At 36.6% G+C, this 26,851-nt stretch overlaps 1 protein-coding gene across 11 annotated transcripts in view; it reads right to left on the bottom strand.

Annotated features, from left to right (window-relative positions):
- Dlg2 (discs large MAGUK scaffold protein 2) overlaps positions 1–26,851 on the bottom strand; it is a 1,165,863-nt gene that overhangs the window by 680,981 nt on the left and 458,031 nt on the right. For 10 of the 11 annotated variants that reach the window (XM_076843911.2, XM_076843917.2, XM_076843908.2 and 7 more), the window contains one exon: positions 25,906–25,959. The exons of the other annotated variant lie outside the window; for it this stretch is intronic. In XM_076843911.2, the coding sequence (XP_076700026.1) occupies positions 25,906–25,959 (54 nt within the window). The remainder of the gene's footprint in view (positions 1–25,905; positions 25,960–26,851) is intronic. 11 annotated transcript variants of the gene reach the window in all.

Below are 26,851 nucleotides of genomic sequence, written 5' to 3'. Positions count from 1 at the left end.
TTTCCTCACTGAATGGCTTGTGGTCCCAGGTAGGCAGATGTTTACTTTCTCTTCTTTTCTTTCATTCTTTTCTTTTTTGCAGTACTGGGTTTGAGCCCACGACCTTCCACATTTTAGGATAGTGCTCTACCACTGAGCTACATCCCAGCTCTGAGCAAATGATTTGTTACCCTATAAGGAATCTATTAGAGCTATAGGAAATCCCTAAGATTATTCAAGCATGGGTTTTCTACCCCAAACTTACATCTGTGACAAGTAAAGAACATAGAGACTTATAGCTGGCCTTTTGATTTTGTACCCCTCAGGACGGTAGTCAACTTCCAACTGGGTTCACAATAGTAGTTCAGTTCTTTTACTGTATTGGTTCTAAGGTTGTTCCTGTGTGCTCCATACACATACTATAATTCAGTTCTTATTTTCAGCTATTTATTGACAACAAATTTAGAATAAAAAAGTAATTGCAGAGAAACAAAAAGTATAGGCATCATTGCTCCTTCTTTCTGAAATACCTACTTATTCAGATTCTACAACTTAACCCAATGCCTCACTTCAATCCCCAAACTCTGAAACAACCACTAAAATAATCTTTTCCTTCCTGACTTCCAACTTTCCTTTGTACCTCTTTTTTTTATGCATGCATGTGTTCAATCACTTCATTCATTTATTCTTTTCACAAATATCATTAAGCACCAGGTTTTGTGTTGAGACCAATTATTTTATACCTTGAACTCTGGTGTGTACTTTCTTATTTATCCAACCAAATTACTTAAGAGACTAGACCACAGGTGTTAGATTTATGCATTCCTCCCATTGTATCTAGGCCTGCATATAGTGTTTAGGAAATACCTCAATACTCACTGTTTCATACAAAAGCTATTTGTTACCATACATTTTCAAAATGACTCTAAAGAGAGGATTCACAGATTACTCACATGCACAAAAACCTAATTCTGTGGGTTCTTATGTTTCATCTGTGGTACTAACAAACTCAATTAAAAAATTAAGACAGGAATGCATAAAACAAAAAGCATAACTTCGGCGCTAATCTATAATTTTCTCTACTCAGGGAATAATACCAATCTTCTAACACATGTATAATAATTACACACTTAAGAAGGTTTGCTAATGAAGAGGAATAAAAGACCAATAATGTATAAAAACTACATCTACCAAATGAGTTCAGGGGATTCAGAGTACCAACTCTTTGTATTATGAAAAATTTGTATTAGCTAAAATAGTATCACATGCAGTCTCTCAAGCATCCTGATTATCTGAAACAAACAAATCAAAAGGCTTATATGTGTACAACCATTAAAATTCAGTAGCAACTACACCCAATTAATGCATTATATAAAGTGCTGAAGAGCAAAGATGCTTTGTTTCCTGCAGACTATTTTCTATTGAAAGTTTCCTAACTAGAGCAGTACAATCAGATACTCCTGTCCTATACTCTTTTGCAAAAATTATTTTTTAGGTCAGACCCTGTTATTGCCCAGAAGATTTCTTTTACCTTTTCTAAGTAATATCAGATAACTTTTTTTTTTAAGGGAATTGGGAATTGGGGTCATCACGGTCATTTGAAGGCAGAGGCTCTCCCTTCACCTACTTATCCCCAGTTGACTAGAACCACATTTACCTATGTTAGAAAGAGTAAATGCTTGCAGAGGAAATGAATGATAGGAAAAAAATGGTCTTTGAATACTATTAAAATTGAAAAATTATAAATAATATGTGTAAATGTTCAGTGATTTTTAATATCTTCTAAACACTTAACAGATGATATTTTGTTAATACCAAACAAATGTCTAGAAAACTAATGGTAACAAATTGTTACATTATCATATTAATAGTATGCTAATAAGAGACTGTAGTATATTTCAAATATTTTTTTAAGTGTTGGTATTTTTCCAGGTACAGTTGTGCATGCCTGTAATCCCAGCAACTTGGGAAGCTGAAACAGTGGAATCACAAGCTCAAGTCCAGCTTTAGCAATTTAATGAGGCCCTCCCTAGGCAACTTAGTAATTCCCTATCTCAAAAAATTTTAAAAAACGGTGTGTGTGTATATGTTGCTCAGTGGTAAAGCACTTCTGCATGAAATCCCTGGCCCAAAATAAAAGTTGTTATTTTTATATAATTCTTGAGAATATTTTATAGAGCTATTATATTATTAGTATCTTTTTTATTTTTTTAAATTTTGTTATATTACACCTATAATTATAACTCAGAATTCAACTATGATTCAAATCACAAGAAGAATAATTGAGAGCAATTGCCTTTAAAACACCAAATTTCTCTTCTTTAGATGCTGGACAATAACAGTAACGTTTTCCAACATCTTTCCTGTTCATTAAATTTTACAAAATACTTTTCACATATACCACACAGTCTCACCACAGTGCTTTTTGGAAGATGAGCATTGGCACATTGCATGCAGGTAGCCTGAGACCCTGAGGCTAATCCAGAGAGCTCAGTGGACATGGTCAATTGTATCCTGTGGCTTCCACTTACCCAACTTGGATCAGCTTAACAGAATTCACGCTAGAGCTTAATGATGAATGCAGAAACATAAGTTTAAAACCAATTAAATAACTATTAAAGAATCCTTACTAATTCCCATTAATGGGAAAGATACTAAGAGCAGATCACCAATTTGGTGCAATTGCAAATGAACGGAAAAGGTGATAAAATCCTCAGCTAATGTGTGGCATAATGAAAATGTAAATGAGTTTGGTATTTGGGTATATTTTGTGAAACTCATCATGTCTGCTGTGTAATGGGAACCAGCAGCACGTCTCCTGGCCGTTAAACCTTTCTCTGGTGTGGAGTGAAAACAGCTGGGCTAGGTTTCTGGAAAGGCCAAAGTTTTGTAGGATCTATTATTGTTCAGCTTCAAATAATATTAACATAAGGAAGGAATAATTCAATACTGAGAGGGATGACAACAGGATTTGTCGGATTTTATTGTGCAGGACTCTCTAAAAATAGGACATACTACTAGACAGTGAGGAGGGATTCCATGGTGGTCAGACCAGGAAGCACCACGGAATTGAGTGAAATGCCTTTGCCCTAGATAAGAAATTGACCGAGACTAAATATAGCTTAGAATACCATGCTTTTCCTAGGTGGAGAATACTCAACAGTAGATTTTTCTAGGAATTCAACATATCTTAAAATATTTAATTGTGTTTTCTAGCCCTTGATATACACTTTTTATTAGACTATATATAGTGACCATCAATATCCTGTTACTTGTGGGTGAGCCAGGGTCTCCTATTCCTGCCCTAGGCTTAGGAAACACATGGGATTTCTCAAGGATGTGAACTGAAAAAAATTGAAAACATTTTCCCGTGCATAAATATAGAGTCCCCAACCTCTCTTCCATCCCTTCCCTGTCACACGCTCTATTCTATACAGGAGGCCAGATGAGGGGAGGCCTACCTTCTTACACAAGGGATAGGGGTTTAGATCATTATGTTCTTGGCATAGAAGAGGGAAAGGTTGGAGACCAAAGGGATTTCCCTACCCATGTAAAACCCATTTATTCCCTCCTCCACCTCCTCTCACTTGTATATCTCTGTGGCTCCCTAGACAAAATTGGCTTTATCTTTATAGAAATATTATGAAGATTTTGAGGAAGGTTATAGTAGACAGCTCTGAGGTATGTGAGAAGTTGTAGTATGTGAGTGGCCTTTTACAGCTACTTGAGACCAGGCATAATGCTGTCACTAGGAGGAATGTGGATCAGAAAGAAGGGCATCCAGCTAAGAGTTGGCCAACCCAGATGAATTGAATCAATCCTAGACTGCATCTTTCTGACCAAATCTGACAACTCAATTTTTTAGGAGGATGTTAGCTCTTTTCATTGTCTTCTTTGCATTTTTGGTGAATTATTAAATAAAATAATAAATCAGAAAGTCAGAATGAAAGATAAATAAACATTCAACCGTATGAATCATTTTCTGGGAATAAACTAGGGAAAAATCAAGATGATAATACTAACTAGCCCATATAGTCATTAATATATGCCAGGCTCTTTTCTCAGTTCTTCAAACATATTAACTGATGTCCTCAAACAACACTTTGAGAGAGATACTTGTTATACTTCAAATCTGAAATATTCTGAAAAAGGCTCAGGGGTTAAAAGTTTGGCCCTAGTACAGCAATGTTCAGAAGTGTGGCTTCTGTCTTACCAAATGGATCAGGGGTCTCTGATCTCACCAATGGATTAATCCATTGATGGGTTCATAATTGAAAGGAGTACTGTGACACAATGAAAACTATGGGAAGTGGGGTCTTGTTGCAGGTAGTAGATCACTGGGAATGTGCCCTGGAAGAATATATCTTAACCTCGGCCTCTTGAGATCTTTTTCTTTCTCTCTCTTCCTGACTGCTATGAGGTAAGCAATTTTTCTGTGCCATGTCCTTCTGTGATGATGTTCTGCCCTACCTCCGGCCTCGAGCAATGGTGTCAACTGATCATATATGAAGTCTCTATTAAGTATAAGTCAAAATAAAATTTTCTCCCTACTATACCAAATGCTATAGTTCTACAGTAACAGTTACCTTTTCTGCACAATCTTTCACTCTTCCTATCTTACAGATCTAGTCCTTCTATACCAAATAAACAAATAAACAAATCAGTTTACTAAATGTGATAAGCCTTTTCATTTCTGAGCCTGTCTTTATATCTAAATGTTATTTTCCCATGGGTTGCCTTTCTTTTAATGGAAATATCTAAATGGATATCCACTGGGAATTTCTTCCTACCCTTAAAAATTTAGTTCAAAAGAGAAATTTCTGTTTCTAAACTTTCAAAGAATATTAATTACTCCTTTGCTTGTGACTCACTGTACTTTTTACTCCCTCTTTATAGTTATCATATAAAGTTGCATTTGTCTCTTACTTATCTTTATAATCTACACCATAAATGACCTCCTTGAAGACATGGGCCATATCATTTCTCCTCTTTGCATCAGTACATCATTTAAGGTCTGGCATATAATAAATGCCTTCGCCAAGTATTTCTGAAACAAATAGATTAATTATTAATAATAATATTTAGAAACCACTCAAGAAGTTGCGATATGTTCCTTATCTATTATCATAAACAGCCACACACACATGCACATGAGACACAAACAAACTATAAATCAGGGGTCATTAGCCTATTTGAGACAACTTAAAGAGTTAGATTTGGAAAGTAGGTCTCTGTTTCACAAATTTGAGTCCTATTCTGAGGACTGAAGATGATAATCATGCCCAAGTCCAGAACACTCTAATGTCAGGAATTTTAAGTGTCCCAACGGGACATTGCCCATTGTTGCACAAGATATTCTAGTATTAATCACTGCATTAGAACATGATTGCTGTCCTTCAGTGAACCCTTTCCTGTGAGCTGTGCCATGTGGAATGAAAAACAGTGATGATATACTGAAACCCTCATTCCTCCCTACTACATCCTTTCATACACTGTGGCTCTTTGGAAGACAAAGTCTTTAGTTTTTCATTTATATGTTTAACATAGTATTAATTACACTCCTTTACATAGAGAAGGCACTTAAAACTATATTTATTAAATATTCAATATAAACACTTTCTTTGGATAGTCAACTGTTTAATTTTATTTATAATTTTATTAGATTTCAAAGAAGAGATTTGGCATTTGTTTTTTTAGGGATTAAATGTCTTCTTTGATATAAAGAGAGCAACTAAGATCAGAGCAGGGAGGAAGAGCAGGAGGAAAAGACTAACATTAAACAGAGACATGAGATGGGAGGGAAAGGGAGAGAAAAGGGAAATTGCATGGAAATGGAAGGAGACCCTCATTGTTACACAAAATTACATATAAGTGGTTGTGAGGGGAATGAGGAAAAAAAACAAGGAGAGAAATGAATTGTAGTAGATGGGGTAGAGAGAGAAGATGGGAGGGGAGGGGAGGGGGGATAATAGAGGATAGGAAAGGTAGCAGAATACAACAGACACTAGTATGGCATCATGTAAAAATGTGGATGTGTAACTGATGTGATTCTGCAATCTGTAATTGGGGTAAAAATGAGAGTTCATAACCCACTTGAATCTAATGTATGAAATATGATATGTCAAGAGCTTTGTAATGTTTTGAACAACCAATAAAAAAAATTTTGTTAGATTTCCATTAAATTTTGTAACTAGGATACTAATATGCTTTTAAGTGCCTAACAGAAATATTTTTGTTTATTTAAATGACTAGGGGTTATATTTAATTTTTTTTTTACTTCTTGGTTTTCATCTGTTTATTAAAGTTTCTCTAGTAATCCATCTCTTCAGGATTGCCTGCTAGTATATCTGAGCATTCACATACCATTCAGCTACCTAGAAGAGGTACCCCTTGAAAATAGGTATGACATTTTAAGAAAGTAAATTCACTGACATGGGATGGGCCTCACAAATCCTAAAGCAAGGATCAAATGTCACCTAAATCCTGAACAATGTTAAAGCAAGTCAAAGAGACTTTCTATTCAAATGAGACTTTAAGTCTCAAATAGGTCAATGGAGGATCAATTATAAATAACCCTTCTAATAGAATACATTTAATACTATGAATAAGTAGATTTTGTATTATAGGCCAAAATATAATATATTCAGGAAAGATATATCAATGTATTTAATCTTTTTATTTGTAATAAAAAATAAAACCTAGACTGGGGCTATAGCTCAGTGGTAAAGTGCTTACCTCGCATGTATGAGGCACTGGGTTTGATTCTCAGCACCATATAAAAATAAATAAAGATATTGTGTGTCCATCTACAACTAAAAAAAAATTAAAAAAAATAAAAACTAAAAATTTTACTATGTAAAATGTACTGATAAGTTATGCATTAAACCTGAGGCAACTATGAAAACAGTCTTTGCTTCATGGAAAGATGCTTAACCAAATTTGTATGTTATGTGATACATATGAATCACGTTTAAAGCACCTCAGAACAAGGAGGAGGGGTACTTATCAAGAAGAGGTGCAAGGCTTTATAAAAGAGTTAGAATTTCAGGGAGCTCTGTTTTAAAGATGAATTAAATTTTATCAGATGGAGATGAAGGAAAAAGATATTACAGGCATAGAGAATAAGTACAAAAGCATGAACTTGGGAAAATTCAGGAATGCTAGGAAAAATAAATTCTATGTGTTAAGAGAGAATAAGGATTAGAGAGAGAGACAGAGAAACACATAGTGAAGAAGCCAGGAACTGAAAGAGATTATGAAGGGTACATAAGGGAAACTGCAGAGAACTGGACATTTTCATGTTTGTAATCCCAAACTTGCATCCATGTTTGAGCCATTGATATACTTTTATCCCAGGACTTATAAGAACATAGTTAGTTGTTCATAATAGTTTAGTTTCTTAGTACACAATAAATCTTTTGGGGGCAAAAGCCATCTCATATACCATAGTGTTCCCAATAGCCAGCTCTGTGTCAGGGAAAGATGATGATCTAAAAAAAAAATCAACGTATGTTAAATGAGTAAATTTTAGCTTCTTATACATAAAATATGAACTCCAAGGCTTGGAATCATCTATGAGAAGTCTGTAAAAATCTTGCGTCGGTTTAGATTAAAATGGGATGACAATTTTATGATTGGTTTCCTATAAGTACATGACCCATCTTCTGGTTGCTTTACTGACACAACAGACTTTCTTATCTTCTCATGCCCCCAACTATCCCTCAATCATGGCTATTTCAATTACTTTGGTCATAGACTTCTGATTCAAAGAGATTGAGAGACTGTTTTCAGCACATTAACCCTTGACATATTCATCCTGCACCTCACTGGCACTCACCCAATTGGTGTTGGTTGGCAACTGCTAATTGTTAGTCATTACCTATAGGGAATCAGACTTTAATCAGAGTTTTACTTGTAACTATGTACTGCTAATTTATATGTGGTTCTTAGAGTTTAGGCCAAGTGATCTTCAAGAATGGCACCCACATATTTCTAAATCAAGGCTGTACATTCTGATGCAGTGTAAACCAATATGATACATGAGGGAAAAAAAGTGGGTTGTTTGAACATTATCACTTAACAAAGTAGAATTTTGTGAGACCCAAATTAAAATCCAGAAACACAAGTAATGTAATAACTGTCTTTCAAAATCTGGAGGGAAAAAACACGTTTTAAAAAGCCTACCACTATTTTTGTGCATTTCTGTACATTATTCGTAATGAAATCTTAGCCAGGCCAAGTAATACGGTGCATTGGCAAAACCAGTTCTGGTATCAGGTTGTCTAGTTTCAACTCCAGCTCAACTCCACCTTATAACCAGCGAAGCTTGGGTGTATTTTCAACCTTCCTGAGTCTCACTTTTTGTGTGTTAAAGGAGGATCATAATTATAACTCCATTACAATGTTTTGGTGAGGATCAAATAAATTATCTAAGGAAAAAAACTGCTTGGCACAGTTCCTGCTATATCATATGTACTCTATAGATGCTGAGGATTGTAATTATACCCTGGTAAGCACTCAAATAACTGTGAGACAACATGATAAAGTGCTATAAAAAAGGTACAGATAAAACTCTCTGGCCATACTGTCTTTCAAATTACTTTTTAATGGAAAAGTTATAAACCAGAGAAAGGAGAAAATGATGCTGGCAGGTATCCCTGTAATAAAAAAGAGCAAACACAAGAGAAAGAAAATCAATGGAGGATTTAAAATGTTCCTTTTGTTTTGACATTTAACCTCTGCTTCCAAATTTTTTCCAATATTGCTAAGAGCCATAGCTGAGTAGGAATGAGGAACGGCATTTTTGGTTGAAAGGTGACACCAGCAAGCCATTGAGATGATAATGATTATGTTAAGATGTGCATTCAATTGGATATTAGACCCCTGCTGTCTGCCTTGGCCTGCTACTTTGGAGCTCCTGCGACTCCTGGAGAGTTCCCATTGGTTGGGGGAGTGCGGTAGGAGGGATTTCTGACTCCCGGAGAGTTCCCATTGGTTGGGGAAGTGTGGTAGGAGGTATTTCCGGAGGAGGGATTTCTGGTTGGTGTGGTGTGTCTCAGGAGAAGGCCACCTGCGTGATGTTCGCACGAGTTTTGGAAATAAAGTTTGTTCCTGCTTGAGTGGCTCGTGATTTTGTGCCCAGCCAGACTGTGGCACAATATCACATTCTAACCACCATTAATGATGAAATGATATCATATTCCTCTCAATCCATATAACCCAGGTGGTTCATGGGAATGGAGGTCAATGTTGTCAATAATTTGACTAATATTTTAATTAAATCCCAACAAGTAGTCTGATTCCCAGAATGCAGGGAGCACTGGGATATAGAATATAAGAAATGATAAGAAGATCTTCTGAGAGAGCACTTGCATGGCCAGGAGCATTTCACACATCACATTCCCAAGGCAACAGGAAGACACAAGTGCCTGACTGGCCCAGAGAAAAAGGAAAAGCCACAAGCATCCATGCATATAAGTTGCTCTAGGACATACAGTATAGTGACTAAAGCAGTGCTTCTCCACTTTGCATCTGCATTGGAATACCCTGGGTCCTGCTAAAATGCAGGTTCAGATTCAGTAGGTCTGGGGTGGGCCTGAGATCCTGCATGGCTAACCTGCTCCCAAGATGACACTGATGCTTCTGGGCTGAGGATTCCCTTCTGGTGGCAAGACTTTAGAGAAGAGTCCCTGCTAGGATCTGAGTGTTGGCCCCTCTTCTAGTTATGTGTCCTTGAACACATTAGTTAAATTTTCTTTGTATTCACTTACTTTTTTTACTTTTTTAACCTATAAATTGAGGATAAGGTCAATACCTAAATATAATAGTTGCTGTGAGGATTGAATTGACTACCATATGTAAAGTATGGAAAACAGTATCCAGTACTGAGAAGCACTCAATAATATAAATGATTTTTATAAAAACGTGAATTTTTTTCATTATATGTATTCAGCGAGAAAACAGAGATGAATGTCCCACCATTTTAATCATATTTATTCACCACAAAAATCTATCTTAAGCCATTAATGTCAATAATCACATAAATGTCCACATTTGAAGCTTGGCAAGTTATAATTTTTGAAGTCAATAAACTTAAATAAGAAGTTAATTGACAATTTTCTTGGAGGCAGCCACATTCAGAAGCATGAATCTGTCAGGAGATAAGGACACACTTCATCCACTATTTCATGAGACATGTAACACTAATAAGAACTAATTATGTCTACAAAATAACAGAGATGTATCCAGTGAGTGGCCCCAGAATACTATGGGTAGTGTTCCATGTCTTTTATTACTTAATCACAAAACCATAATTATTGTTTGTTTATTGTCTCTCTCACTTAATGGGAATTTATATTCGGTGAGGGAGGGGCAATGAATATTTTAGTCATAAAAATTGCATCTCAGCATCTAGAATGCTCTTTGATATATGACATATAAGTAATAAATAAATGTTTGCAATATACCTTAGTTGCACATTTCATTGAATTATGTAAAAATGCAATGAATGCCTGTGACTTCTTTTCTAATTGTGTTCCAGGTGCTAGGTATGTAGAAATGAATAAAACATAGTCTGCGTGTCTGTGTATTCAAAAAGTTCAGGGTCTAGTTGAAGGGCAGATATGTGAGCAAAGAACTGAATATGAGACTAACTCCATATGGGTAGGTCAGTGGCTAAGGAGAGAGTTCATAGAGCAGAGATAGGGATGGGTTAGATCATCCAGTTAAAGGAAAAATTTAAGCAATCTCACAGGAGTGTAAAAGAGTGAGATGAAGAGGAAACTTTAGGTAAAATGCGCACTGAGAAGGAGGATAAATAGTGAAACAAGGGCAAGATCCAGATCATAGAAGACAATGTGAGCATCTCCAGCTGGTATCAGTTGGAGTGGGAAGATGAGAACTTGAAAGATAAAATCTGAAGGAATAAATGTACTTATAAGGGGTATTAATAATAACCATACAGAGAGTGACTTAGCAAAGAGTGTTAACTACCTCTGGATAACTATTCTCTTTTTCTCCTTAGAAACTCTCACCCAACTAAAAAGTTATAAACTGTACCCTTTCTCAGCTTGGTATGACCACATCACTGTCTTTGGTCAATAAATCGACTCTGCAAGTATTCTTAAATGAGGGAGTATAATGTTAACATCCCTTATTGCCTGAGATATGATGTGCTGGTTAGAGCTATAGTAGCCCTTTGAACCATGAGGAAACCTAGAAACAAGAAGCCTGATGCTGGAATGTTAGAAAAGCTAAGGTAGAATGATTCTAGGCTTTTTAAATTATGGAGCACCATGTCAGTCCTGGGTTGTGTAGGTTTAAACTTCATTGTTTATGAGAAAAAAAAATCAAATTTTCCCACAGATTTTGCCACACTCAGAAATGTAGAAAGGGTTCAAGGAGGATGGATTTCGAGGTAGTTACTAAAGAATAGGTAGGAGATCATTAGGTAGAAAAGTTAAGCATCAAAGAAGAACTAGTATGTTCAAGATCATCACTTTTGCAGCATGCCCAGGAAACTGGTAGTACTATGTGGTGGATGTGCAGGGAGTGTTGTGAGGAGTGTTGTGAGGAGGGCTGGAGGAAGAAGGGAAGGCACCACAGCACTTGTAAAAGCCTTTGATATCACATTAGGGTACATTTATGCAGAGAACTGAGGGTTTTTAGATATTTAAGTGTTAGGACATAACAAGTTTCTATGAATAATAATAGAGAGCTATGCAGACTAAAAGAAAAAAAAATAAAGCAAAACCGAACCATTTCAGAGACAACTGCAGGGCTCCAGGAGATTAAGAGGCTTGGATGAAGGGTCTCTACAATGAACAAGAAGATGGAACACAGACAAAGGAGATTGAACAAGCATCAGAGGTAAGAATGAATGAGCGCATAGATGCAGGGGTCTTAGCAGAAGAAAATCAGGACAACTCTCAAGACTATAAGGCAGCTTTTGATGGATGGGTTGATGGTGAGGTCATTCACCTCACCACAGAATTGAGCAAGAGGAGAAATGGAGAAATAAACAAGCACAACCATGCAAATGAAAGATGAGTTGTGGAACAGGTAGGGGAAAAAATGGGAAGGAAAAACTGTGACACTAAAACTGTGACACTATTTTTGCTTGGTTGGCATTTTTGGTGTTCAGATTACAACTTAAATCTCATTTCCTCCAGGAGACCTCCTCCAAGCTCCCCTTCTAAAGGAGTCAGGGCCTGTCCAGCTACGTTGGTCCCATGTTACATGCTTTATTTTCTTCCCAGCACTGATGATGGTACAGCTTCTCTGTTGTTTATCATTTACTCTGACTAGAATATAAGCTCTCTGACAATGAACTCTGCCTTGCTACCAAAGAATAAAACAAGGTACTAGTATCCGCATACAAAAGGTGCTTATAAGCTTGTTACATGAGTGGATCACAGTACCTGAGAGCTGTGTGGAATTCAGAGATTGCTCTGAACTGAGGGCTTGCATCCTCCCCAAATACATCTGTTGGAAATCTAATTCTCAATGGAATGCTACATGGAGATAGAGACTTTACCAGGTAATCAGGTCATGAGGGTAGAGCTTCACAATGGGATTTGTCTCTTTGTAAAAGATACAGAGGAGAGAGAACCTCCCATTCTTTGTTTGTTTGTTTGTTTGTTTATGTGAAGTCCCTGCAAGAAGACAGCCATTTATCACTAGGAAGAGAGGCCTCACCAGATCTATCCTGGCACCCTGATCTTGGACTTCTTAGTCTAGAACAGTGAGAAATATATTTCACTTATTTAAGCCATCCAGCCGGTGGTATTCTGTTATAGCAGTCTGAACTATAACAGCCCTAACAATGTCCATAAAGACCTAACTAAGAGAATATACTTTAGTTGGGAGGAATCAAAGGATCTGACTTCAAATATGATTTGCCAAAAAACTAATGAGATAAACTTGGAAACCTCATCATCTCAAAGCACCTTTTAGTTATTTATCCATAAAATGATTGGTTCCTCCATGGATATTTGAGAATTTAATAAAATAACATCCAAAACTCTCACCCCATCTGTTTGAGATCACTCTCATTTCCTACTTATCATTTATTAGACACATTGGCATTGCTGATAGTACTCTTAAGATCTCTCCCCAGCTGGAGTTTCAACTTTCATGGTAACATGTTTTGTTTGCTCAAAAATGTCTTCTGTGCACCACAATCTGGAAAATGTCCCTCCGTTTGTAGCTCTTCAACCTTTTATTAATGAGGCACATAACAACACCAGTTTGACCTTAGCTGCTTTGAAGTATCTCCCTCAGTCTCTTAAGTGAGTAACTCAGCAAATTAACTTTTATTACACCACTGGGAGACTGGGAAGCTTAATGTTGTTCTATTGTGTACCTCTCACTGTCTGCTGTGAGACCTTAGGGCAAATTACTAATCTCTTTGCCTATGATTTCTCACCCATAGAGTTAATAATAATAGACTTCCTAGGATTTATCATGGGGATTCAACAGATTAAGATATGTAAATAATTTTTAATATTGCCTACCATATAATTCAATAATTATTAGCTATTGTTTTTTGTACCAGTTCACTAAACCATGAAAGAAATAGTTCAGATCATGCACTTAATAGTACTATGGGCTCGTGGCACTTTTTCACATTCTATCAAATAAGAAACAAAGGCTCAGAGAAGTCAACTTCCTGAGTTCACACAGTATTATGATTTAAATATGATGAGTCCCCCAAAAGCTCGTGTGTGAGATAACATAAGAACATTCAGAGGGAAAGTGATTGTATTATGAGGACCTTACCCCATTGGTGCATTAATTCACTTGATGGGTTAACTGAGTAGTAACTAACTATAGGAAGGTAGGGTATGGTTAGAGTAGGTGGGCCTGCTCTTGAAGTATATATTTGTTCCTAGGGAGGAAGCCTGTTTCCAGGTGCCATGTCTTGACTTGCTTTCCTCTGCCACATCCTTTTGCCATGATGTGTCTCACCTTCAGTCCAGAGCAAAGAAGTTGGCCATCTGTAAACTGAGACCTCTGAAACCCGGAGCCCCCAGATAAACTTTTTTTCCTTTAATGTTCTTGTCAAGTCTTTTGGTCACAGGAACAAAAAAGCTGACTAAAAAACACACCTAAGAAGTGGCATTGTTCATTTTCAAACTCAAGAGCCAGTTCTGTTGAATGCTAAGACTGTACTCCTGACCACAACAACATAATGTTCCATTTTAAAGTAGTCAGATCATTTTGCCATCAAAACAGGCATTTATTAAACAAAGTCACCAAATACAACTTGAATTATATAAACTTTTTCTCAGTGTCTTTCTTAAACTAAGTATAATAGGCATCAAGAAAGCTCAGCAAGGTGGGTTGTCACTTGGGCATGGTCTTGACATTTGACTGTTTCTAATTACATTGAGCCTCAGGTTACCATAATGACCTACCTAAAGGTCAACCCTAGACCAGCTTTCCACAGCAGTCAGGCCTATAAATTTCTTTTTTTCTTCTGTTGGGGCCCTTGAGCCAAACTGCTCAAGCTCAGGTCATGCCTCCCTTTTTAATTAACCCAATTACAAATCCTAAATGGTGACGCATGTCAAAAAGAACAATGCTTGGAGGGGTGTTTCCTTAACTTGATCACATCTGAACCTGGGGGCATGAGCTTTGCATAAATAGCTTTGTTAGCAGTGGCTGTGTCATTATCAAGTTAGCAGGGGACAAGCTTGGCATATTGCCTATAATGAGCTCACTGAACCAATCAGCCCTTGCCACTGGAAGGAATTTACAGAATCACAGTGTCTCATAAACACCAAATATTTCAACACATTTTAGCAATACACTCTACACTGCAGTTACCAGGTTCTTTTTAAAACAATAAGTGATGCAAGTGGTTGGTATTTTAAAATTCCTGGTCAAATAGAAAAAACTTCATTTTACACTTCAAAGTCAGTGATTTTCAATGTTGGATGCACAAAAGAATCACCTAGTGAGGTTTTAAACATCCCTATGCCAATACCCAGGCTATAGCCCAGACCCATTAAGACTTTATTTCTATATCCAGGCATCAGTCTTTCTAAGTGCCAAGCAATTACAATGTGTAGATAAGGCTGAGAACCACAGCTTCAAGGGATCACAAAAAGTATTAGTTATGTGCTTAAAAATACACAAACAAAAATACCAAGAGTTCCCTGAGATTTAAAGAGATGTGATTCTGATGGGCTATTGTTTATTTGTTCCTCTCAGCATGTTGTTTGACCTATCTGGCTTTGTTATTTCTTGACTAGTTTTTCTTCATGTGACATCTCATTAGATAGCTATTCTTTGGGTTTTATGTTACTGAGTTTCCAAAATAAAACACCTCTAGGCAAACACATCATTTGGGGCACTTGGTGGAAATCAGGATAATGAAAATGCATTTCCATTAAAGCTGGTTGTGAAGCAGCAACCAGGCTTTCTTACCAAAGGAAAAGCTCATGAAAGTTCATCTTTTTCTGAAAAAATGTTCAGACAGACATGAAATTTCTAAATGATAATAGGAGGGAAATAAATTAGGGCTAAGACATAATACATGTAGGGAATAGAAGACACTGGGAGAGTAATCACTAAAACAAGATATATATGTCTGATTTCCCAGAAATAATAAGTAGCTATATCATCCCTAAGAATCAGTCCCTGAAAAATCAGTGTAGAAAAGTCGATTTAAAAGCCCAACAAAATTTAACAAGGGGAGAGATAAGATTATAAACTATTCTAAGCATCACATACAGCTCCTGAAGTCCTAGGGAAATGTTTTAGCCCTTTTGAAGTAGGGATTTTTAAATTTTTTTTTTTAGTTCAATGTAAATATTATACTCTTATAATTGAGGGAAGGTAATATAAAAATTTAGGCAATTATTTTTGATTACTCTGTTCTCATTTCTTTTCCTGACCTTATTTTAATCTCTGTCCCTCTTCTTGTTCTTTGTGTTCTCAGCCATGATTTCTTCTTTCTCATATATGACTGCCTACATTTATTTTCAATAATACATTTGAGAGAGTAAAAATACTTTTAAGGGATCATACTTTGAAGGGAGTTATTATGAATGAGCATGAGCATATTAAGTTGGAAACTAAGTCAATAAATTGGGCACCCCACTCTTAGGTGGCTGTGTATTCATCCATTTGGTTGGTTATATAGATCAAGCTAAAACACACACATTTTACTTGATAAATTACCTTTTCAAATTAAAATTTACCCTGTTAAAATAGATAAATTTGAATAATGCCATTGAGTGTAACAGTGACAAATTAAGCTTTTATTAAAATCCTACATATATATATATATATATATCTCCTCAACTAATTGTTCCCTAGAGTCTAAAGAGAAGCAAAGGACAATTCTATTTGGCAATATCAAATGGTAAGAACTATTGATAAACCCACAAAAAATAGCAAATTTTAAGTTATTACAGGAATAATGGCTCTCATTTGTTGAACATTCATTATGAGCCATTCAATTTCTAAATATTATCTCTAAATTTTATAACCTGTGACCTCCAAATTTTTTTTTAGAATTGCTACTGGTAAAATGTTTATAAGCATGTATACCCCATATAGACTAGGCTGTATGGCAGTTGTATACTCATACAACTATAATAGTGCATTGTTTATTATAAAGCCTATAAAATGCTAAGGGTAGAAATGTGGAGAAACTACGAAGAGAAGTTCTAATTTCTTCCAGTCTCCAGGTATCACCTTTAGCATGCCCTGGGTGACAACTCCCATGTTGAGGAACTCTGCTAACCACTCTGTTTGGCTAAGGACTCTGGTTGGCCCCTCAATATTCATTACCCTTTCTTTCCATAGTGAGGGGATCTCACATTTTTGTCTGGGCCGGGACAATTAGTGTAAATATTACATGGCTCAGCCTCCCTTTACAGCTAAAAGTAGCTTTGGTCTGAGTTCTACCCTTTATGATATGAGGGGGAATTCATGTTTACGACTTCCCAGAGGTACCGTTGAAGGGACAAACCATGCCCATCTTTGTACTTCCAAGCTGCTCTGTGGCATGTCATCATGGCAGCAGACCTCTTGGACTGTGTAAAAGGGCAATCCCCAAGAGTGGTAGGGCAAGAAGATAAAAGGTATGTGTTCCCTTTAGGAACTTATGGAGCAGAATAGACATTCTGGCTCTGGATAACTCACCTACAGACTGTCAAATGTGAGCAAAAATACATTCCTATCTTGTAAAAGCTCTCTTATTTTAGTCCTTGTTATGTGTAATGTAACCTATATCCTAAATAATACACTAAGAAAGATCGTTATTTCTATCTCTACTTACAGATAAGAAAAAGAGGTCAGAAAAGTTAATTTCCTAAGTTACCCAGCTAATGTCTGGTAGATTTAAAACATCCCAGAGTCCACCCTCTTTCTTAGAAAGCAGACAACCTCTTAGAGTGAAATATTATGGAATCAGGAGGAAGGAGACATAATGTTGGCTGGAGAAACTAATGAGTTCCCTGATGGATGTGGCAGTTTAAAAGATCCAAAAGATGAGCATGGAGGAAATGGTATAGTGGACTAATGGCACAGGGTAAACAAATTTCAGAGATCAGAAAAATACAGAGAAGACTAAAAAATAAAAAAAGCCTTTGGTTCACTGGTCTTGGGTAATCACCATTGTTTTTTTTAGCTTTATTTATTTAACATCTATTTCAAGGTTCCTACATAGCAGGTGCAGACCAGGTCCTAAAAGCACAGTAGTGAAAAAAGAAGAAAAACACCATGTAAATAATTTCGCAAATACATGAGGTGATACTTCCAGAAACATCTACAGGAAAAAGTCCAAACCTCCACAGTCACACTCAACCCTAGCTCCCCAGCCTCATATTTATGCTTCCATCTTGTGTTCCAGGACACGAGTTTCCAGATTTCTGACCTTTGCTCATGCAATTCTCTCTTTTTCGAAAAGCTTTTTATCTACTCTGCATGGAAATGTGTTAATTACTCTGCATGAGCCAGATAAAATTCTTCCATGTCTCTGACTTCTTCAAATACTTTAACGTTTTGTTACTCCCTTCTAAGATTTGTTTGCATCTCCTTCCAACCTTCCTTTCCATTTCTTTCCCTCTCTCCCTCCCTTCCTTCCTTTCTTCCTTCCTCCCTCCCTCCCTCCCTTCCTTCCTTCCCTTCACCAGTTCAAAAAATTGTGTTGAGGTGTAGAGGTACAATGGTGGGAAAGATAAAACAATTTTTTCCCTGTACTTATGAAAATAGAATTCTAGGGAGAAAGATCAACCATTAAGGAAACAATTGCAACATTCTTTGGAAAGGAATTAGGGACTTCAGTGGAAGCACACAACAGCAGCTTTACCTCCAACCTCCTCCTCCTAGAAGAAACATTATTTAAACTGAAAACTTTAGGATATGTAGGAGTGAGCCAGGCAGAGTTAAAGCATGTGTTTTTCACTATGCATAATACATTTTTATTAACATATATTTTCTTCACTAGACTATGAGAAAGAATGTTTTTTAAGAGTGTTTCAAGTGATTTTTGAATAAAAATACCACTAGGATTAGACACTGGCTTGGTTTAATGCAAACTGTCTTATCATTGTTCTTCAGTAATCCTCTAGAGTTTTCTTTGGTCCTTCCTGTATGCATTATTTCCTACCTAACCCTCACTTATACTTCAGTTTAGCAGCCAGAGCTGCTTTGGATCCCCACTAGATTATAAAAGTGCCTTAGGTATTGTAGAGCAGCATCTCTTCACTGTGCATAAGAATTACCTAAGGTGCTTAAAAAGACCCAGATTCCTTGGTTGTACTCTCAGAGTTTAGGATTCTATAGATCTGGGCTGGAGCTGATGAGTCTGCAATTCTAATAATCTTTCCTGTGAGATCTGATACTGTCAGTTCACAGACCATACCTTCAGTAGCATTTGAGAAGCTACAAAAATATTTCTCATGATTATTTAGCCTTGGCATCTGGATTTCTGGCTTAACAATTCAAGATTAAGTCAGAGGAATGTTTTATTTTATCAAAGGTATACCCTCATCTACTCCCAATCTTATGATGAATAGTCATTAAGTATTTTCTACATACTAGAGAGAATATTCATAACAATCACTGTAAGGCAAACATTATTCTCACTTTATATAAAATGAAATGGTGCTTTAGTTAGATAATTTGATTTAACCAAAACACGTAAGTATTAGCTGGCAATCGTAGGCTTAGATCCTAGTTGTGAATGAAAGAAAAAAAAAAACTTGTCTTATATTCTCAGGTCACTCAAGTGTGGTATAAAATCTAGCAGTTTCTGCCTCACCACAAGTTTGTTTGTTTGTTTGCTTGTTTTTCAATCAGAAACTCAAACTTCCAGCCCCCAATCTAGACCTACTGACTCAGTCTGCACAAGGTCCCCAGATGATTTGAATCCATATTAACATTGTTAATATGGATAGCATTGTCCAGCTCCACCTCTTGCCTTTTAGAGCAAAGTGACAAGTACAAGAGAGTAGGGGATCAGCTGATTCTGACAAGTGAAAAATGTCAATTGTCAACTTTGATTGATCAGATTTGAGACTGGAACAAATACTGATAGCTTTGCCTCTAGTACTGAATTTGTATTGCCTCCTGGGCATACTTTATCCCCAAATAAGCTCTTCTCTGGCAGGTAAGAATTTTTTATATCTGGATAATACTATATTCCCAAAAGATAAGAACATCAAGAATATGGTTTTAACAGTGTCTCTGGGGGGAAAAAAACACATAAAGAAGTTAACCTGTCTATTGAAAGAGAAATATGATAAAACAAATTTTCCCCAAACATCTTATCAGTATTAATCATTTCCTGGAGGGTTCAAATAAATAAATGTATTCTACCTCCTTTCCTATCATGAGTAATTCTAGAAAATTGCCCAATTAAAAGTGAACAGTAGCCTAAATCACAAAGATCTGTTATTGTATATAGTGACTCAAAGAAATTAATGCCAAACTGTCCAGCACTACAGCCAAGTGCTTGGTCATCTTAGAGAAAATGGCAACTTCCTCCTCAGAGAGCTCTTTCCCTCAGCTTTCTACTGCTGGAATCAATCAGAAATGTCATTTACACATTGCTTAGCAACCCCTATTGGCCTGGAGCCCACTCTATGGCGCCCAGATGAAACTCACTGCTAATGTAATTCCTTCTCTATTTTCCTCAACCCATGGATGGCATCCTGTATTTTGTCTCACACTCATCTCTTACTTTCACTCACATTGTCCACCTTGCCTTCTTATCATATTTTTCTGTTAATGCACTCTCTTGTCCTATGTCCCAAAACCATAGCTTTGTTGGCATCCAATGACTGATTTTTGAAAGCACTCTGTACAAATTTGAAAGCACTCTGTACATTTGAAAGCACTCTGTACAAATCTCACCTCTAATATGATCATGCGATATCAGGATTGTTTTCAAGTAACTTTGACATAGATGATCCTATTGGCAGCCAAATCCAATATGTGATACTACTAAGGACCTTCTCTTATTCCTTTAAATCTAACTCATCTTTCTTTTCCCTTTACTTACACTCTCCTCTCTCTTTCACTTTCCTGGGAGGGTTTCTAAGCAATGATACTGGAAATTCTGCCCTTATTTCTATAATCATTTGTACCCCTTGAAAATAAAATTTTCACTCCTCATATGACTTGAACCAGGTATTTCTCATTTTGTTTAGTGTCATTGACCTATCAATATTTTTAAAGTGAAAATCCTGTGTTTGTATCATTTTTTTAAAAATAAAGAGATATATGCAAATTCTAAGCCCTCTTACTTAAGGCCTGAATGAGGTGTGTTTAACAAATGCCCACTCCTTCCTCTACTTTGAGCTTTCCAATGTGACTTATTTTGACCAAATGGCTATGAATGAATTTAACACAGCAGAGCCTTCAATTATGATGGGTCACATGGGCTTGAGCCTTGTGCTTTGGCCATAGTGATACAAAAAATATACCCACAATAACCACTGTCCCAGAAATGGAACTGTTATGCTCAAACTCAAGGTGTCTGGGTAGGCTTATTAGGAGGATCCCGGGCGAGCCCCCGTATGTTATGCTCAAATTCAGGACCCCCAAAAGACCACCAGAGACCCAAGATCGATGTAAGCAGCAAAGAGGTGTTTAATGTGAGCTAGCTCGGTCCTCCGAGCGTACACACAGCAACTGGTGATGCTGAGCGGCCCCGAGCCCAGGGTTTGCACAAGTTTTACACATTCTTTGGAGAAGGCAGGGACTTCACATACATCATAGCATCTCTTAGCAAATCATCACACACCGTGGGAAAATCAAATAACAACTCTAAAACATGATTAGCACATTCACTGGCGGGAACAAGTTGGGTAGGGGTGATTGGTCAGTACAAAAGAGGTATTCATTTGAACTGATTGGTTTAAGCCAAGAGGGGTGTACGTGCTGAACTACATGGTTTCCCAACATGTTATCAACCACCATAAACTACTGGAAGGGTCATCTGGCATCCCAGGTATTTCCCTGTCTCATGCTGATTGGTGGCTGCTAGGGGGTTGCTATGGATCCCCAGCTAGCCTGACTGAGTCAGGGACACCTGGCACAGCAGATCTCTCCTGTTATTTGTAGATAAACAACTTATCAGGGTGGGAATGTGCCTAGGAGTGCTCTGTGGGTTTTTGCAAGGACAAAGGTGATGTCCCTTCCTTGGACAGGCTTTGCTCTGAGGTAGAGGCTGGTTTTTCAGAACCTAGAATGAAACATGAATCAGAGATACTCCAGCCACTCTGGTATTTTACAGCCTGAAGCAGTTGGCCTCAGCCAAAGGGCAAACAGGTACAGGAGAAATAAATACTTATTGTCATATGCCTCTGAATTCTTTTGTCTTTGATCTTTTTAGATATACATGATACTACTATTAAGCCACTGATTTCTTGATTGTCACACATCAAAACTCATTGTTACACACATGGGATAACAGTCAGCTGTAGACTGAGCTTCACCATTAACTAGTTGAGCTAGAATAACTATCTATAATGTGAGAGGTTTAAAATAATTGAGCCTCCAGTTACTTAATGAGATTTAAAATGAGTGATTCTTAAGTATATCACTTTACACAGTGTATTTTCAGAAGATGGGTAAGAAAATGAATGAAATGAATACTAGAGAAAACAGGAGAAAAATTCAGCACCTCTCTGATTAAATTTATTTTCAGCTGAAAGAATGAGATTTGCTTGGATAGTTCAATATTCTGCCATGTGTACTGAAAGGAAGAAGTATGTTGGGAATGAATCAACATGTTTGTGGACTGCAGAGCACCAGGAGGGGAACTTGTACCATGTGACTACATCAACCTTCAGGGAGCCAGACATACAGGTCACAATTAGGCTCTACTCACTGAACTCCCTAAGAAAAGAATATTTTCAATATCTGGTATAGAACAATATTCAACACATAACAAGGAAGAATAAAAAGGTAGAGTGAAAAATAGAAACCAGAAGAGTTCTGAAATGGGAAAATGTTTTTTTCTTTCTCTCTCCCTCCCTTCTTGCTGCTTCTCTTTGTGATGAGTTTAACTTTCACACAGGAGACTTGTGCTTTGCACGAGAGGCTAGACTGTTCCTCATGCAAGGTCCCACCCAATCCTAAACTATCATGATCTTACATAAGATTGAGCTTATTTGAGGCATTCATACATAAGAACCTCAGTGACCCCTTCATTAATGGCAGGTTTCTGAAATCCCTTAATTTACCTTCCTAAAAAAAAAAGCAGAAATCTTTAAATATCTTTTGTATCTTTAGTAGACACTTACATAAAAATTCCCTTTGGCCCTGGAAATTTCCTTTAGTTATTCAATTGCCCTTTGCACATATGCCAAGGAACCATTTCCATAAGAACCATTTATATCTAAAATCAAATTTGCTAATCAGCAAAATTAGCACATTTACTTATAATAAAATTATTTTTGAGTTAAACTTTCATATATAAGCTTAAATTTGTCATTCAGGTAATATTTTTTAAGAAGGAAATGTTCTTATGCAACATGACTAAAATGCCCTGGGGAACTCTGAAATCATTTTTTCATTAAATAGAGCTGAAATTATGTGAACAAGTAGAACATGAGAAAGAAAAGAGGAAAACAAAGTATAGAACACTGGGGAATGAGAAAATAGAAAATAGACTGTGCAAGGAACAGTGATTTGCTCAAGGTTACCCAGTGAGTCAGGAAAAAAGGGAAGAGTGGGTACTATGCCAAGAACCTAAGCATATCCACAGTAATGGCTGTGTGTGAAATCTGCCACTCTCGAGAGATGGTGTATTCATGTTTATTCTATGTGGAGGAAGGCATTTATATTTAAAATTCTCCAAAAGTTTAGCATGTATTACTTTCTAAGTACTTTTAATAAAAAAATAAATAAATACCCAGCTGTTCTCAGCCAAAAGTGAACAAAGTATGATGTCATACACAAAATCTGATTTGATTTCATAACAACCTCTGAGGTAGGCCTCCTGATGTCTGCCTTATAGATTAATACGTGTTCAGAAAGACGAAAGGGTGTGCTTACAACTCTCATAGAAATTTAGAAGTTTTCCCCATGCCAAGCTGCTCAGCACACCTCTCCAAAGACCTAACTCAAGGAAACACAAAGTAGAAGAGTGTGAAAAAAGTGCAGGTTTTTAAATAAATAAATAAACAATAAAAAGCTCTGAGAAGAATCAAAGTTGATATTTAGGAGAGTGGGAACAGTTTGAATAATTTGTTACATGTTGCTGATTTCACTAGCTACCTAGTTGGCATACCAGTTGAGCACATCTGCACAAGATCCTTAGATCTTAGATTGATAATAAATGGTTTCTACATGGGGGCATCTGACAGTTAAACCACAAGAATCCAAATAAAGATTTCAAATAGTATAGATACATTACAGGGAAGTGTTTCTCCTTGCAAAATCAAGCCTCTGTGCTCCAAGTCTACTTCTGTAAAGCACAGCTTACCTGCTTTGTTGATGGCTATCATAAAGACATTAGTTTGGAATACAAATTCCTTAATATATACATATATGGGCCCCTGTCACAAGGGTATTGAAGCCTCTGTGACAAGATGTCTCCCCAAATCTACTACACTGGCTCTCAGGCTGAAAGTAAAAACACAGGGATGAAGGAGAAACATAAGTAGCCACATGATATGTGTTAATGAAATCTTTAAATTCTGTAGCCAAACTACCTGCATTCACTCCTGGCTCTATCTCCTACCGTGAGCCTTTGAGCAAGTTATTTAACCTCTTTTTGACTTGATTTCACATTGTGAAATAGAGAAATTAATAGTATATATCTTATAGAATTATTACAATGACCAAACGAGTTAATGTTTATTAAGTCCTTAAAACAATATTCGGCATTAAGTAAACTCAATATGTGTTTGATGAATAAATAAAGCTAGGAAGAGTGGCAGATAGAATAAGGGACACCAGTTTCCTTTAATTAGTTGCTTTATTTCTTTCTGCAGAGCCCTTAACTTTTCATCACTGAGGCCAGCCGATTACTACCAGTATGCTTAACCCCATTTCTGTTCTGGCCCAAACTACTCTTGTTCAGAAAGATTTAAGAAGCTCTAGCTGGGTAACTCAGGTGATTCAGCATTAAGTCCGCTTGCTGTTATTCCTGTCCTGACCCTATGTCCCAGTTTTAGTCACTTGTTCCTGTAATCAAGTTCCAAACTTGTACTCTAACTCTAGCATTCTGTTCCCCTGTGGCTGAGTCCTGGCTGGCAGAACCTGCTCAAGGCCTCCAGTTTTTATGAGGTAAACAACTCCCCAAAGGAACTTTATGGACTAGACACATTTTGTTTGGCATACACTGTTTGAATTTTTGAAAAGTGGTTGCCTGTATTTAAAAATTGCAAACATTTACATAAAAATTTAAATGTATAGCTTCTCTTGAAAAATGGGATGATCTGGCAGCACTGGGCCCCAAGTGGCAGCTGTCCCCTTTAGAGGGTCATGTGATTTTTATTCCCTATAGATCCTACTCCTCTCCTTGATTTGTGTCTATGATTTGCTTGGTGCCTGCAGGTATTTGAAGTTGGGGTTTAAGTCTGGGAATAGCTGATACTTACCAAGCACTTACTTTGTGCCAGTTACTATTCTAAGTACTTCACATTCTTGACTCACTTAGTCAAAGGCCACAAATCTATACTTGTCCATTATCCCCGTGGCTCTCCTTCCCTACTTCACCCCTATTGTCTGTGGGGGATATGTGACTGTCCCATCTTTCCTGATCACTATCCTTCACCCACCAGCCAGAGCCTACACACAAAGCCTTGCTAGACCTTCCCTACACTGTAGCCCACTGCCATATCCGATCTCTCTTCCCAACCAGATTCCACCCTAAAGACCTTTGGCCATCATAGTGCTTGTGTTACAGATCCTCAGGCTTCATGATCTACCTGATTCTACTATCCCAAGTTCCATGCTTCTGTGAAAGCATAGATTTATTAACTTAGATTAACTTTCTTCACAGAACTTCTCTAATTCTTGTTAGAAGTCCAACAAAATCCATCAAATATTACTGATCACTTATATTCTAGGCTCTGTCATATAATTGATTTGGAGTATTCTTTTAGTTAGAAATTCAAAGAAGTTTGTCTATGTCTGTCATGTACAATTCAATCTCTTTACAGAGAACTACCTATCAAAGTAACTATTTAAACAGAATTAAATTGTCTGTTTTTTTTTTAATTTCTCATCATGTGCCCTTGTGTTAACCATGAATTTGAAGGGTAAAATATTTGCATGACAAAGCCAACATTTATCAAATATCAAAAGAAAATTCATGAAACAAAATTCGATACATCATTCCATAAGATTACCTGGATTGGATGATAACACTGATACTGTTTTAAGCTTAAATTCAGCTAATTAAGTTATACCATAGTTTTTAAAGAGAGTCTTAATAAGAATGTTACTTACATAAGGAATCGTGTCCAAAGTATCTGTGTTGACAATTATAGGAGCAGGGCTGGCCTAAAAAGGAGAAGCAGAAAAATTTTAAATAACAGATATTCTATTCTGAGGCAGATTCTGTTAACTTATTTGACAAAAACTCAAGAAGTATTTCATGTGGACCTATACAGACACATGCCTGCTGGTGGGGAATATATAAAATCCTTCACATTTCCATAACTGTCCCAATCTCAAATGCTTATTTGCTATATTACCACATAATTAAATAAAGTAAACATTCCTATAATTTATATTCACCTCTTAAATTCTATATAACATGGGAGATGGAAATTTGCACTGTGTGAGGTAAAGACTTTTAATACATTGGATGAAAGTTAAAATTTGAAACATCTATTTATAAAATGATTTTGCTGAAGAAATTTGATTACTTTCATGGAAGCAAAAATTAAACCTAAATGAATATTTATAACTATTCTCTTTAAACTGCCTTATGAAATTTTGTTGTATCCTATGCAATAAGCATTCACTTATTGGCATCATACATATACAAAATATATATAAATATATGTTTCTCTATTATGTGTGTTGTAGCATTTTTTCCAATTATGTATATCTGATCATATAAACTGGAAATCCTTAAGAAATTAGTCAGAGATGGCAGAAAATCATTTTGGATATGCTAAACTTTAAAAAAAATGCACAATTTGCTGTAATTCCTTTTAATGTTGAGTGGGAATGTCTATAAAACTGATAGAGGAGTGCTACAAGCCAAGTCATTAGAAAATAAGAGATTGCAATCTCTATTTGCATCACCAATCTGACTTCATGAATATTGAGCAGATCTATCTTTATTTTCTAGTTTCTAGAATTTTCACAGCAACTTTCCCTCCATTCCCCAAAGGATCTTTAATCTCCATTCCAAATTACAGATTTCATTTAGATAGAGGAAATA

This window comes from Callospermophilus lateralis, chromosome 2 (genome assembly GCF_048772815.1).
Source record: "Callospermophilus lateralis isolate mCalLat2 chromosome 2, mCalLat2.hap1, whole genome shotgun sequence".
Classification (NCBI taxonomy): Eukaryota; Metazoa; Chordata; class Mammalia; order Rodentia; family Sciuridae; genus Callospermophilus; species Callospermophilus lateralis.
Note: the sequence above shows the minus strand (reverse complement) of the source record. Positions and strands in the feature narration are given on the sequence as shown.